This window comes from Vulpes vulpes, chromosome 13 (assembly GCF_048418805.1).
Source record: "Vulpes vulpes isolate BD-2025 chromosome 13, VulVul3, whole genome shotgun sequence".
NCBI lineage: Eukaryota > Metazoa > Chordata > Mammalia > Carnivora > Canidae > Vulpes > Vulpes vulpes.
This window is the reverse complement of record NC_132792.1, coordinates 139,074,853-139,088,609: the sequence shown is the minus strand read 5'-3', so window position 1 is coordinate 139,088,609 and position 13,757 is coordinate 139,074,853. Positions and strand designations below refer to the sequence as shown.

The window sequence follows — 13,757 nt, the reverse complement described above, 5'->3', positions numbered from 1 at the left end:
CACTCTGACCCACCACACCTCTGCTTTAGAGCCAGGCTAAAAGGAGAGCCTAGAGGAGAGAATCCTGCCTGATTCATGGCTCAGAGTTGGCGGAAAATTGACGAAAGTCCAGATGGAAACTGGGAACCCAAAGCTACAAAACTTAGGGATTAGTGTAAATTTACTTTTGCAAAGTAGGAGAATGGCATGAGGCTCCTGACTAAACCATCTGGTTTAAGAGAGCTTATCATAATCTCTCTAAAGAGTATTCATCAAAACTCTTCCAAAAGCTCACCAATTGCTAGGGTTGGAGCAATGCAAAAATCATTAACACAACTGTTTAATGCTAGTAAGTATTCCAGAAAGCCATTAAAGTACTTTTGGTATTAGAGGATGTGGTGCTAATATTCTGGGGAAATATTATATTTACGTAGATAGTCAGTTCACAGGTCCTGCTGCTTACAACGGAGACTTGGATTTTAGAGAGGACTCTATTAGGGAAATCTTCCAACTTTCCCCTAAGCCCTTCCTTTGGTTGTGGAATGCTACAGTTAACATTGTGATGACTTTTACATGGAAAAATTTAAGTTCCATAAGCAGGGGCTGAAGCATTGACACCTGCTCACCAGTAAGAGTTGATGATCTTGCAGAAAGCCAGCTCACAGCACATTTTCAGGTTGCTCTGATGGTCTATCAGTTCACTAGAGGAACACTTGCTGGGATCCACTTCACAGTTCTCATCTGACTCGTACAAAGCTTTGATGAACTCCCCTGTTTGAAGATGACAGTTAGTATAACCATGAATAGTGTCCTCCTGAATAGAATAAAAGGATTTAGGATTTCTGTCCTAAAATGTATAATGGGAATTTCTGAGACCTGACATGGAGGGCACAAAGGATTGTTATTCCTTTAGAACCCAAGTGATACCACTTCCCTCATATCATGTTTATTTCCTCATCCTGGAAGTGGAAAAAGTGTAATCACTAACATCACCATTACGGTATTTATAAAAATAATAATAATACTTAAAACAATGATACAACCTTAAATCTATTATCTAAAAACACAAATATACTTTATTAGCAGGAATTCATTATTTGTTAGATGGCCCTTCTACTAGGGTGAATGATATTATTTTAGAAGAAAAAAGAACCCAAGGTTGGTTGAATAGCCCACCTAAGCTGGTGCTGAACATAGATTCGAGCAAGGGTCTCTAGGCTTACTTCTTGTGAAGGAGACAGTAATTCAACATAGCACAAAGTCATATAAGAACAGTTTTTTTTTTTTTTTAAGATTTTATTTATTCATGAGAGACACACACACACACACAGAGAGGCAGAGACACAGGCAGAGGGAGAAGCAGGCTCTATGCAGGAAGCCCGACATGGGACTCGATCCTGGATCTCCAGGATCAGGCCCTGGGCCAAGGCGGTGCTTAACCGCTGAGCCACCAGGGCTGCCCAAGAATAGTTCTTTATATAATCTGTATATGCTTTTCCAAAAAAATTTAACTTAGAAGCACTGTTCGTATATCCCATCTTCTATAGAGATAAGTCTAGTATTCCTTGAAAAAACAAATCCTTACCTTACTGGTTTATCCCCCACTGTACACTACACCTTGTGTATGTTCCTGTGTTCCATGTTTCATACTGTTTTATGCGTATTTGTTCGTATGTCTCATGTTCACATCTCTAGGATGAATACCTTTGGAGGTCAGGGGTCAACTTCTATTCATGTCGAATAGCTCCTAAAGCACTGTAGATGCTCAATAAATATTTATCAGAGATGATAGTATGTATTCTTGGGTTTTTGTAGGTCTAATGACAGAGAAGTAGATTTTGCAAAGATCCTTTCAACTCTGCTTCTATCTTTCGAGGTTCAGGCTAGTTCTAATAAATTTCATGGAAGTGAACAAAAATTTCTCCAAAATTCAGCAGCAGCAACATGAGGAACATTTTTTGTTAAAAGGTTAGTAGTGAGGTAAGCAGGTGATTATTTGGAGGAAAAATGCTTGGAGAATTGGAAATTAGTGCATGGAAAAAGTAAAGGTTTTGAAGCCAGACAGATCTAGGATCAAATCACTCAACCACCGAGGGGCCTTGAAAAGTCACTTAAATAATCTGAGTTTCAGCTGCCTTATTTGTAAGATGGTGTTAATAACTCCCACCCTACAGAGCTGCAGTGAGGATCAGAAATGATGTGTGAATATAAAAGTATCTAATGTGGCACCTTGCACTTGGTGAGGGATCCATACAATAAGTACAGATATGTATAACTATGCAACTGAAAAATGATTTTTCATAAAGTGAAGTGACCCCAACAAAAATATTTACCATTTCCCACAGGATTTGTATTTGAAGTGTTCTCAATGTCCCTTACACTATGTGCTTCCACATAATTTACCTCATTTAAAGAGTAGATAAATTTAAAACTAACTCATCAATGTCAAATATTCCATATAAAAGTTGGCCCATCTCTAAATTTATATAATTAATATTCTTTTTTTAAAAGATTTATTTATTTATTCATGAGAGACACAGACTGAGAGAGAGAGGCAGAGACATAGGCAGAGGGAGAAGCAGGCTCCTCGCAGGAAGCCTGATGGCGGAACTCGATCCCAGATCCCAAGATCACGACCTAAGCTGAAGGCAGGCACCCAACTGCTGAGCCATCCAGGCATCCCTATCATTAATATTCTGTTTAATGACTTCCATGAGGCTTTATCTAGTCTAGGGAAACAATATTAAGGTTAGTAAATAACTGATTAATTTTCAGAATTGTTTTGTACTTTTTAAGAAGAGAGTCAAATAAATAATGCAAGAGTCCAGAAGTAAATTGTCTAAAGACTTTTTTTACATGATTATGATGTATTTGAAATCCTCTAAAATTGAAAAAAATTTTCACTGTTGAAACTATAACCTGTCTGATAATGTGAAAAGGACTATAGTGAAAGGTGAACCTTTTACAGATTTGTACCTCAAAGCTGCTTACCTGATTAAAAATTGAAACAGATTCAGTAATCCATTTGCATTTGCTCTCTTGCCTTTGAAAAAGATCTGAGCCAAAGGGTACTTGCTACGTTGTTTATTTTAATTAATTAATTTTTTGCTATGTTGAGTTTGTGCATAGTGTGTTCTATGGTGTGTCTTCTATGTAAATCATTAACTCATTACTATCTCACATTCAAATAAGGTGTGTAGAAATAAGTCAACAGATCTGGTCAGATTATTGCTAAAAAAAAATTTGCCTCTGTCACCAATGATGGAAATCAAACATTTTAAAGGCCTTTTCTAGATTTCATTGATGATATTTCCAGAACATTAACATATAAGCTGATTTCAGCCAGAAAGGTAAAAGGGGTAAACAGGTGGAAGCTTTTTTTCTTTTTTTAAGATTTTATTTATTTATTTGAGAGACATAGTGAGGAGAGAAAGAGCATGAGGAAGGGGAAGAGGGAGAAGCAGGCACCCGGCTGAGTAGAGAGCCCACCGTGGGGCTCAATCCCAGGACCCTGAGATCATGACTTGAGCTGAAGGCAGATGCTTAACTGACTAAGCCCCGCCGTTGCGCCACATGGAAGCCTTAAGTCAAGTCTAAGTGAGGTGGGGTCTGTGCAGTAAATAATAATGCTTGAATCAAGATAAATGAATATTGTCAACATGACTGGCAACTTTTAATTAAATTTTCTCTGAGAATTCTTCAGGCAGCCTGGAAACAGCATCTTTATTTTTTGCCCGCAGTGAATGAAATATAATTGTACTTTAATTATTCTGAGTGCTTGGATGTCCTTATTAATTTAATTTTTTGGTTTACTGAGATTTCACTGTGAAGCCTTTTTATATAATACTTATTATAAAACCTTCCCCAATTGTAGTATTAGAGGCTCCTGCCACACTAAGTACAGTTCATATGAAAATAACAATCTTTTTCAGGTAACTGAAAATGCTGCAGTTCTTAAGGGTGACTATTTGAAAAACCACATTACTATCTCAAATCATATAAAATAAGTCTGAATTTACACTGACTCTCAGATACACTAAGTTGTTTGCAAAGAGAGTTACTGTCATAAAAATAAAATGTAGGAGAAAAATCAGCCAGTGAGCGTCTAGAATATTAGGGCTAACTAGAAGTGTGGGGAGTTAAATGGGAAGAAGACAGTAGATACTCTGTCCTGAAGCAGCTTACTAATTAATTTTGTTTAAGCTTTTGGAAACAGCAGCCATTTTCCCTACCCTGGTCCTTGCTCTTGGGTTATAAATATGGTAACAGATATCTTTGTGGGGTTATTTGAATTGCTTCTCATGTTCAGTGAATTTTCATGTCTTATTTAGTGCATCAGCTATTTAATTATTCCCTGCTCTATCAAAGCACCTGCATCGACTTTTCACTTTGGAAATTCTGTTTATTAGTACCTTGAGTGGCAGAACATAGATTTTGATTTTTAAGAAGTAGGTGGTCAACATGTATTTGCCTCTATGTCCACAGAATGGAGACTATGGTTAGAAATGCTTCATCATTACCTTTTAGAAGGCAGTATAAATCCTTAAAGTCATGAGATACACTTTAGGATATGGCTGTAATTAAGCTCTTTAGGTGAGGCCACGAACCTCTCTGTATCTGTCCCAATATTTTTTTAAGAGATTTATTTATTTATTTATGAGAGAGAGAGAGAGAGAGAGAGAGAGGGAGAGAGAGAGAGAGAGAGAGGCAGAGACACAGGAGGAGAGAGAAGCAGGCTCCATCCTGGGAGCCCGACGCGGGACTCAATCCCGGAACTCCTGGATCGCGCCTTGGGCCAAAGGCAGGCGCTAAACCACTGAGCCACCCAGGGATCCCTATCTGTTCCAATATTAATGAAAATCCATCTTCACTATTCTTATGAATTCCCATTAGATTTTATTCATTTATTTGAAAGATAGAGTGTGCAAGAGGGGGCAGAGGGCAAAGGGAAAGGGAGAAGCAGGCTTCCCACTAAGGAGGGAGCAGGGCTCGATCCCAGGACCCTGAGATCATGACCTGAGCTGAAGGTATACGCTTAACCGACTGAGCCACCCAGGCGCCCCCAATATCTGTTTTTATATAACCTTTCTACTTTTCAAGTTACACACATAGTTTCTGTATATTACATGGGAAATTTCATAATTCCATCAGCCAGAATTAACTTATTTAAATCTCTGAAAAAGCACAGGATCTCTCTCTCTCTCTTTTAGGTTATAGGGGTATCCTTATCTTTCTTATCCCCCTATCTTATAAACTCGTTAAGGGCAAAAATCTCTCCATTTTTCAACATAACTTACTATCTACTCTTGATTGTCACATGTGACTATTGGGTATTTGAAATGTGGCTAGTGCAAACTAGAATGTGTAACAAAAACAAAATACACACCAAATGTTAAAGAGTTGGTATGAAAAAAAGTTGAATACCTTACAAATAATTTTTATTTTGGTAACCTGTTAAATATTTGGGTATACTGGGTTAACTATAATGTCATTAAAATTAATTTTACCTGTTTCTCTTTATCCTTTTTATTACCCTTTTACATTCTGCAGGAAGTACTGGGGAAATGAGGGTAAAAGAAATGACTCTGTTCTTCAAGAAACTCACATCTGCTTTACCATGAGTAAGTCGCCCAGAACAGTGCCTTATGCTAGTGGTAACTGCTTGAATTTCATGACCAAATCTGGAATTCTAGGTGAGTGGCCTAGTCAGTAAGAACTACTGATTGGGTAAAATGTAGTAATTATTAAAAATTCTTGAGATCTTGAAGGCAGAAATTGGGAGTTGTGAGAATTGACAAGAGTTTTTTTTTTTAAACTTCTGATGCATGAAAACAAATGTTAACACTCAAGATTAGGTAATATATTTATATCATAATGTAAGTAATCAACACTTTGGGGGAAGCAGGTACCCTCAGATCTAGTAGTGACATCCACTCATATTGTGTATCTTAGCGTCACAAACTTGAGGGTTTGTGGGTAGCTGCATGTGCTGATGGGCTTTCTTTCTGTACCTATTGGATAAATCAATGTGTTATAAAGCGGTAGTACCACAGGTGAGTACTATGGAGACTTACAGGTGAAACTCAAATTTTAACACTCTAGTCAGCTAGAACTAAGTAACATGCTGAATTTGAGCTCAATTTGTTTGTCCTATGAGGGTGAAATAACAAAATCAAAAGGCAAAGAACACAATGTTTTTCTTCTCCATACCCAATGCGTCATGAAGATACTGTTGTCCCACCAACTTGAGGTATTCCTCAATGGATTTGGTAGCAATGGTGTTCTCTCTGAAGATCAAGACGTCATGCTCTCCACAGCGATCCACCTCAGACATCACCAAATCGGTCAGAAAATCCTGGTAGAATAATGTTCAGTCAGGCACAAAGCAAATGAATAAATAATATACACTATGAGAAACTGATGAAATATCAGACATTCTGGGAATGCTGCTTAAAGACCAATGTTGCCTGACTTATTTGAAAGAAAAAGGTCAGGATAAAAGCTGAGGTATCATCAGCCCTTAGTTTAAAATTCCTCCAAAGGTTTTCCATTGCACTTTTGATAAAGACAATACTTCTTCTGCATGGGCCCATGAGTCCCTATATGTTCTGGTTTCTGTCTACTTTCCCAGCCTCCTTGTATACCATTCTCTCTGCATCCCATTCCAGCTTCAAGGAGCTTCTTCTTAGACCTTCAAATACACCAAACCCTTTGTAACACATGATGCTGTCTCTTTACCATAAAGCTTCTGCAAATGCGGTTCTCAGTTCTGCTTCACCCCCTGCCCCCTTGCTCTTGCCCTCAATGTCATGGAGTTCATTCTTCAAATCCTTGGGTTCCTAGTTTGTACATCATTTCCTCAGTGAAGCCTTCTCTGACCAGCATCAGTCTGGTCTCCTATTCCCCTCTCTAATTGTGCCATAGATTTTTTTTCCCTCTGCATTTCTCACTGTAATCACACATTTATTTCTGTAAGTACTTGATTATTATCTGTTTTCCCCAGAAGACTGTAAACCCCATGAGGCTGAAGACAGTGTCTATTCTTAGTCATTTCTAGATTTTCAGTATTTAACAGTTTCTGCTACTTATTAAGTGTTCAATATGTAATAGTTATAAACTGGTCCATGGTGTCAAGGTGGAAATTCTTAAACTTAATACATGAATCATTTTCTAGGTTGATTATCTATCTATCTATCTATCTATCTATCTATCTATCTATCTATCTATCATCTCCATCTATCCATCCATCCATCCACCCAGAATAAAGGCATAAGGAAAAATAAAGCCCTTAAGAAATAGCTGGTTCCTTTCTCAACAATCTTAAAGATTAACTTGATGTAAAATTCAATGTCTATCATTGTTCATTTTAAATGTAGTAACATCACATATTTGGAAAGTTATAAAAGCAAAAACAAAAGAAATATGCTGATTTACTTTTACTTTAAAATTAAGCATTTTGAACATTAATTGGATTTAGTTACCCAAAAAATAAGAGTTATAGATATAGGAATCACTACTATAACTCATATGCTAAGGAATAGGAGCAAACTTATGGGGATTATGGTAACATTTTATATCTTGACTGTTGTGGTTTCCATGGGTCCATAATATGTCGAAACTTTCTTTTTTCCACTTAAAATTGGTGTGTTGCATGTAAACTGTTGTTTACCCCAAAAGTTGTTAAAAAAATATCCTATAGAGATAGATATGTATTTCTTTCTCTCTCTCTATGTAAATCTATTTATTTATCTTAAACTTTAAGCAATGGAAGAGCAGAATGAACATATCCATGCAATTTCAAAGACGAAATTCAAAATTTCAATGACATCTCACCCCAAACTTGTATGCATTTGTAACACTAGAAAACTCAAAATAATTATCAAAATATTCAACTACAAAAATGATAATCAGGATGGCAGTTAGGTAAAGGACTACATATTAAATATACTGATATATTCTGATTTGTATCAAGAAATCTTAAAAGCACTTAATTTGGTTCTAAATAAATTATTCCACTTGTGAATTCCTCTTGATCTAAAATATGGTTTTACCATGATCCATTTGCATACAATATAATGAAGACTCAGCCTAGTCAATTCACCTCATAGAGATAGTAATTATCATAGTTTAGGATGATCAAAGACTATGAGTTGGTTTTCTTCATATAATTAAGCATATTTCTTTTTCCATCTTCCTGAATTTTTACTTCTATCCAGGATGAAACGAGATAAGAATATCATTAAACAGCTACTAATTAATATCACTTGGTATTTTAATTCCATAAGACTCTTGCCAATGCCCACCATGCTTCTGGAATATCTCCTTCTGTGACTAGGGACTAGAGTCATCAGATTAACTTAAAATATAGGAAGGAGTATAACCATCATACAGCACATTCTGGAACTAAAAATAATCTTGAACAGGAACACCTGGGTGGCTGAGTGGCTAAGCATCTGCCTTGGGGATGATCAGGGCATGATCCCAGAGTCCTAGGATCCAGGTCTGCATTGGGATCCTTGCATGGAGATTGCTTCTCCCATCTCTGCCTCTCTGTGTCTCTCATGAATGAATAAATAAAATCTTAAAAAAATAATAATAATCTTGAACACACTGTGGGATTAGCACACCAATCCTACCATTTATTCTGTCCGATGATAAAGAGCTAGTCCTGGTATCTATGTTTCAGGTGAATAGACTTCAAATAAATATCTGTTAGTTCCTCCATGTTATTTCTTTGTTTTATAATCCTCACCTTTTCTGGATCTGAGAACTACTAATAGGCTTCCTTCCTAATTTTTTTTTTTTTTGACCAAAAAAGCATAGAAAGTATACTTAACCAATTTGGATCTCTACATGAAACACAGGAAGTTTGCTTCTTCACAAAAGGTAGGGGAGAGATTCAGAACAATTCAACCCTCTTTTTCCACTTACCTTGGCTCTGCCAGTACTTTGAAGAATGTGCACTAGGGCACAGGCCAACTCCTCTTTATTTCTCACACTAATTACTGGTTCAAGGACAGAACACAGCATGGTATAGTTGCTGGTGACAAATTCTGCAAATTCTTTGTATTGCTCCATAGGCAGAATGGTGATAGTTTGGAAACGTGATTTAATCCGAATAGAAGGTCCTCCGGTCTTTCCTTTGTTGGGTGTAGGGGTACTCACTGGATACCACTTTTCTACAAATTGGCGCCCAGTCACACTGGCAGTGGGAATGTTGACTAGCCCTACATAATTATTCTTGTCTTTTTTTTTCTTTTTTTCCACATCTTTATAAATGTGAACTGTGATGCTATGAAGAGGTGGAAGGCTGTAAAATTCAAAATGTTCACCCCAGAAAATATTATCTGCTTTGGTCTTGCTGGTTGTACGAGCAAAGAGGGTATCATCAAGGCACAGTTCACAGAAATATTTCTTTTTGGGGGCAAGGTCCTTGGCTTCAATGATCCATAAACGAAGAACGTTTTCAGCTCGTCTGCAATTGTCCTATAAAAAAGCAACAAAGTCGAGTTGGAAAATTGAAATCCCAGAAAAACAGTATTTTCCTTTTAAAGTAGGTGATGCTACCCAGGCACTTTATTAAGGGTAGTCATTAAATAATGAAGGGGATTGCTATCTCTTTGTTCAGTGTAATAGCAAGCTCTAAACAAGAAGATATCAGAATCTAGCTTCATACACTCAATTTATTTGGGTTAAAAAAATATCATCCTGTAATGTAAGTTCTAATATAGCCAGCCTAATGGCAACTAGCTTAGTTTCTACAAATAAAAGAAGAGATAAGTAGTTAAGAAACTAGTGTTCTGGTCCCATTTCCGTTGGGCACCAGCTTCTGACCAGGGCATGTCATGTAACTTTTGAGTCTTTTTACCCACAGAGGTAAAATCACAGGAATATGTGCAACAAGATTATTTTGAGTATAAAATGGCGTAACATGTAAATGTGTTTTAAAAGCACTATAAAAATTAAGGTATGATTGCTGCATTTACCCTCTATTAACTTACTGCTCACAGAGTTCTACATTTTTTAGATATTCAAAACCACTATTACCTTATTTGGTTGAACTGTCCTACGAAGGTTCTCCATCCACTTATCTCTCTCTGAAGCAGAGTTACAGCTGAAGCATTTACTTCCACTTAAGTATGTAACCTTCAACATAAAGATTAGAGATAAGGAAAAGGAATAGGGCTTGGGGGCTCTATCTTTGTAATTCTATCATTTAAGAGTTAGGAATATGCTATGGGGACACCTGAGTGACTCAGTTGATTAAGTGACTGCTTTTAGCTCAGGTCATGATCCCAGAGTCCTGGGATCGAGCCCCACATTGGGCTCCCTGCTCCATGGGGAGCCTGCTTCTCCCTCTCCCTCTGCAGTTGTCCCCGCTCATGCTCATTCTCTTTCTAATAATAAAATCTTAAAAAAAAAAAAAAAAAAAAAAAAGGAATATGCCATGAACCCAAATCATAACACACAAAACCAAAATGACATTTGGTAGTTCTGTGATATCTATATTCTATATCTGCTTTTGTTCTCTTTTGTAGGGAATATCCATACTCATTTCCAGGTTTGATAACAGAAGCCATTGAGAATTCAGGTCAGGAATCTAAAACTAGCTGTCACTGTGGAAAGATCAAAATTAAAAACCTTCCAGGCCACATCTTAAAATACTTGCAAACGAATATGCTCAATTCAGTGAGTTAATAAAAAAATAACTGAGAGCCTCTAAAACAGCTTGTCAAATTTCTTGGGACTGCCTTCACAATAACATTACAGAAAGGGTACTCTATGAAAGTGAAAAGAATTACTGAATTACTATCTTTGGAACCCATTTCTCCTCCACTAGGCAAACAGCTTGTTAATTTCCGGTCACTGACCACTATTATCACTCTCCTTTAAAAATGAACTATGCTGTTTACATACCTAGCACCTAACACTGGGCCTGGTATAAAGCCTTTTGAATTGAGTTCCACAAATTCACATAACTTTTGCAAAAAAGAACACCAACAAATGACCTGTTCCAATAGCTGAAGTGTGCTCACATATTAACTCAATCTAAGGTTATATAATCTAATGAATCAGATCAGATTATGTGTACTATTCAATATGGTAGCTACTAGCCACATGTGGCTAGTGAGCACCTGAAATGTGGCTTGGCTAGTCCAAAACGAGATGTATTGTAAATATAAAATACACATCAGCTTTTGAAGACTTACCTTTAAGAAAGGGATGTAAAAAAACCTGTTGATAATTTTATATTAGTTAATGTCAAAATGATGATATTTGGGTCTAATACAATTTTAGATTATATATTTGGCTAACATATTTCTGTTGGACAGGGTTAGTCCATAAGAATACATAAGAACAGAAATCAAACACCTTTCAACTTCTACACATATACCATGGGATTCATATTCGCCACTTAGTAAGTTCATGTTAATTAACTAAATCCTAACCCTAGCAATTTTATATGTATATATGTAACTTAAAATTGCAAATGGCCAACTGCCAATTGTGAATTGTATTCATTTAGTTTGAGAGGGAGAAATTACCTTATAAAGAGTGATAGTCATAATTTGCTAGTGAAGAGCAATTTCATTGATTCAAGAAATTAGGTACCTGCAATGTGCCAAGGACTGGGCTGTGTGCAGGGAATTACAAAAATAAATAAGACATGGTCTCAGATCTTGAACTGCTCAGGTTGTAGTTAGAAAAATTATGGTTTTGGTGAGTCTCCTCAAAGATCATTAAAATTGAGGGCTTAGGTTTTTAGGAGAAAATACAGTGGGTGATACCTTTATCAAAACTAAAAAATTGGGCAGCCTGGGTGGCTCAGCGGTTTAGTACCGCCTTCAGCCCAGGGCCTGATCCTGGAGTACTGGGATCAAGTTCCACATTGGGCTCCCCACATAGAGCCTGCTTCTCCCTCTGCCTGTGTCTCTGCCTCTCTCTCTCTGTGTCTCATGAATAAATAAATAAAATCTTAAAAAAAAAAAAAACCAAAAAATTAAAATGCTAACTTGGTAAGTTATTGTTAAGCTTGTAAACCTCTGCTGAGGATATAAGAAGAATTCATTTATTTTGAAAGCAGATTAGGCCAAAAAGAGTGAGAAGCCATCATTAATAATGTTAACGAGCAATATATTTACATTAATAGATTTCCAACTTTTTACCTATAAGTAGGCAATTTTCAGCAACAAAAAGTCACTTAAGATGATCAAATCATCAATGCCATCGTAATGAAATCATAAAATTACTGGACAGAAAATCTGACGGTGTCTAACCATTCTTCCTTCTTTCCATGCTTTTTACCTCAAAGCAGAAGTCTTGTCCAAGGATGCTGCTATGGAGTGGCTTCACTGACACAGGCTCTCCTCTGCCAAGATCCAGACATTCCACTGCACTGCAAGGGCTCAGCAATGACTCATGGGAACGTGACTCTTTTAGTTTAGGCAGACCACGAGCCCTAAAAGTAGGAAAAGATATTTTAAGACAATGTAACTACTTGGCCAACAAGAAAATGAAGGACTAATGCACTGGAGGCTAACAACAAATGTATAAATGCCTAAGAGAAAAGTAAATAAGGGACAAATTCATAGTTAATCAATAATAATAATAATAATAATAATAATATAACCATATTCATATTCACTTGGAACATATAAACCACATATTTGTATGTGTATACACACATACAAACTTTTTTTTTTCAGCACAACACAAAAACATATTAGAATTTTACCAGTCTCAAGGGAATTCAAAAAGCTCCACTACAGACATTGTTTTTAATCCTCATTCCTGTCTTGAAGATGAGGAAATACATACTCTTCAAGGTAGTTTATATATTCTATTTTCATGCAAAGGTATTATCAAAAGACATATTTTATTTCTTTCTTTTTGTGTGTGCCTGTTATAGCGTGAACCTCTTCTATCCTTGACAAAATAGTAGTTCCTGAACCCTCATTCTGCTTCTTTCTGCTTTGGCAGAATAAACACAGTCACACACAGAGTCAAAGCCAAACTTTTCAGCACAAGACTCTGCCTTTCAAAAGATCTGATTTCCATCTCAATGTGGAATTCTCTTCTGGCAAGCATTTGGTTATATCCATGCTCTACTGTATAAACATGAATAAAGAATAAAATGCCTTGAAGAAACCTCCCACCCTCAAAAGAAATGTTCAAACTCTCATCTAGAAGAACAAATCTTTGTCAACACCATTCAGGCACACTGACTGATTCTGTTTCTTAGTTGTTTAAAAAAAGAATGTTGGGAATGACTCCGGTCATGACAGGCGCTGGTCCCTTGCTGCCTATCCTTTGGAAGAATTAATGAAGTCAATATAAAGTAAAATATTCTTGGATCCAGAACTGGATAGTCAAGTAGTTTTACTCCATAATTATAGAATTTATTGACTAAAACACCCAGAGTTAAATACACATGTTTCAAGTAGAAGTACCCAGTAATAGAGATAAAAAGAAATGCCCTGGGTAAAGACATTTGTTTTTGTAAAACACATTAAATAAGGAGCTTCATTTATTTCCTTGAAACAACTACGTTAACATTAATGTCAGAATGGCTCTCAGTTAAATTATAAGGCAACGAGATACAGGAAACTAGCACTAAAGGCTTCTCTTTCCATCTTCTTTCCATCCTAACATTGTTTCATCAAACTCTGTATAGTAAGAATTTGAATCCATTCTTCTTTTCACGCACATAAAAAAACAACTACCATTTAATGTTTACACTGAAAAACATGCGTTCTGATATTCAGCAGCCTTTCTAC

At 36.5% G+C, this 13,757-nt stretch overlaps 1 protein-coding gene across 22 annotated transcripts in view; it reads right to left on the bottom strand.

Annotated features, from left to right (window-relative positions):
- The window catches only part of RASAL2 (RAS protein activator like 2), a 339,256-nt gene that overhangs the window by 23,391 nt on the left and 302,108 nt on the right, over positions 1-13,757 (bottom strand). For all 22 annotated transcript variants that reach the window (XR_011996350.1, XR_003235319.2, XR_003235318.2 and 19 more), the window contains 5 exons: positions 12,286-12,439; positions 10,027-10,125; positions 8,911-9,465; positions 6,190-6,334; positions 606-750 (listed from right to left, as the gene is read on the bottom strand). Coding sequence is in view for 15 of the 22 variants with exons in the window: in XM_026001231.2 (XP_025857016.1) it covers positions 606-750; positions 6,190-6,334; positions 8,911-9,465; positions 10,027-10,125; positions 12,286-12,439 (1,098 nt within the window). In the remaining 7 variants the exon portion in view is untranslated. The remainder of the gene's footprint in view (positions 1-605; positions 751-6,189; positions 6,335-8,910; positions 9,466-10,026; positions 10,126-12,285; positions 12,440-13,757) is intronic.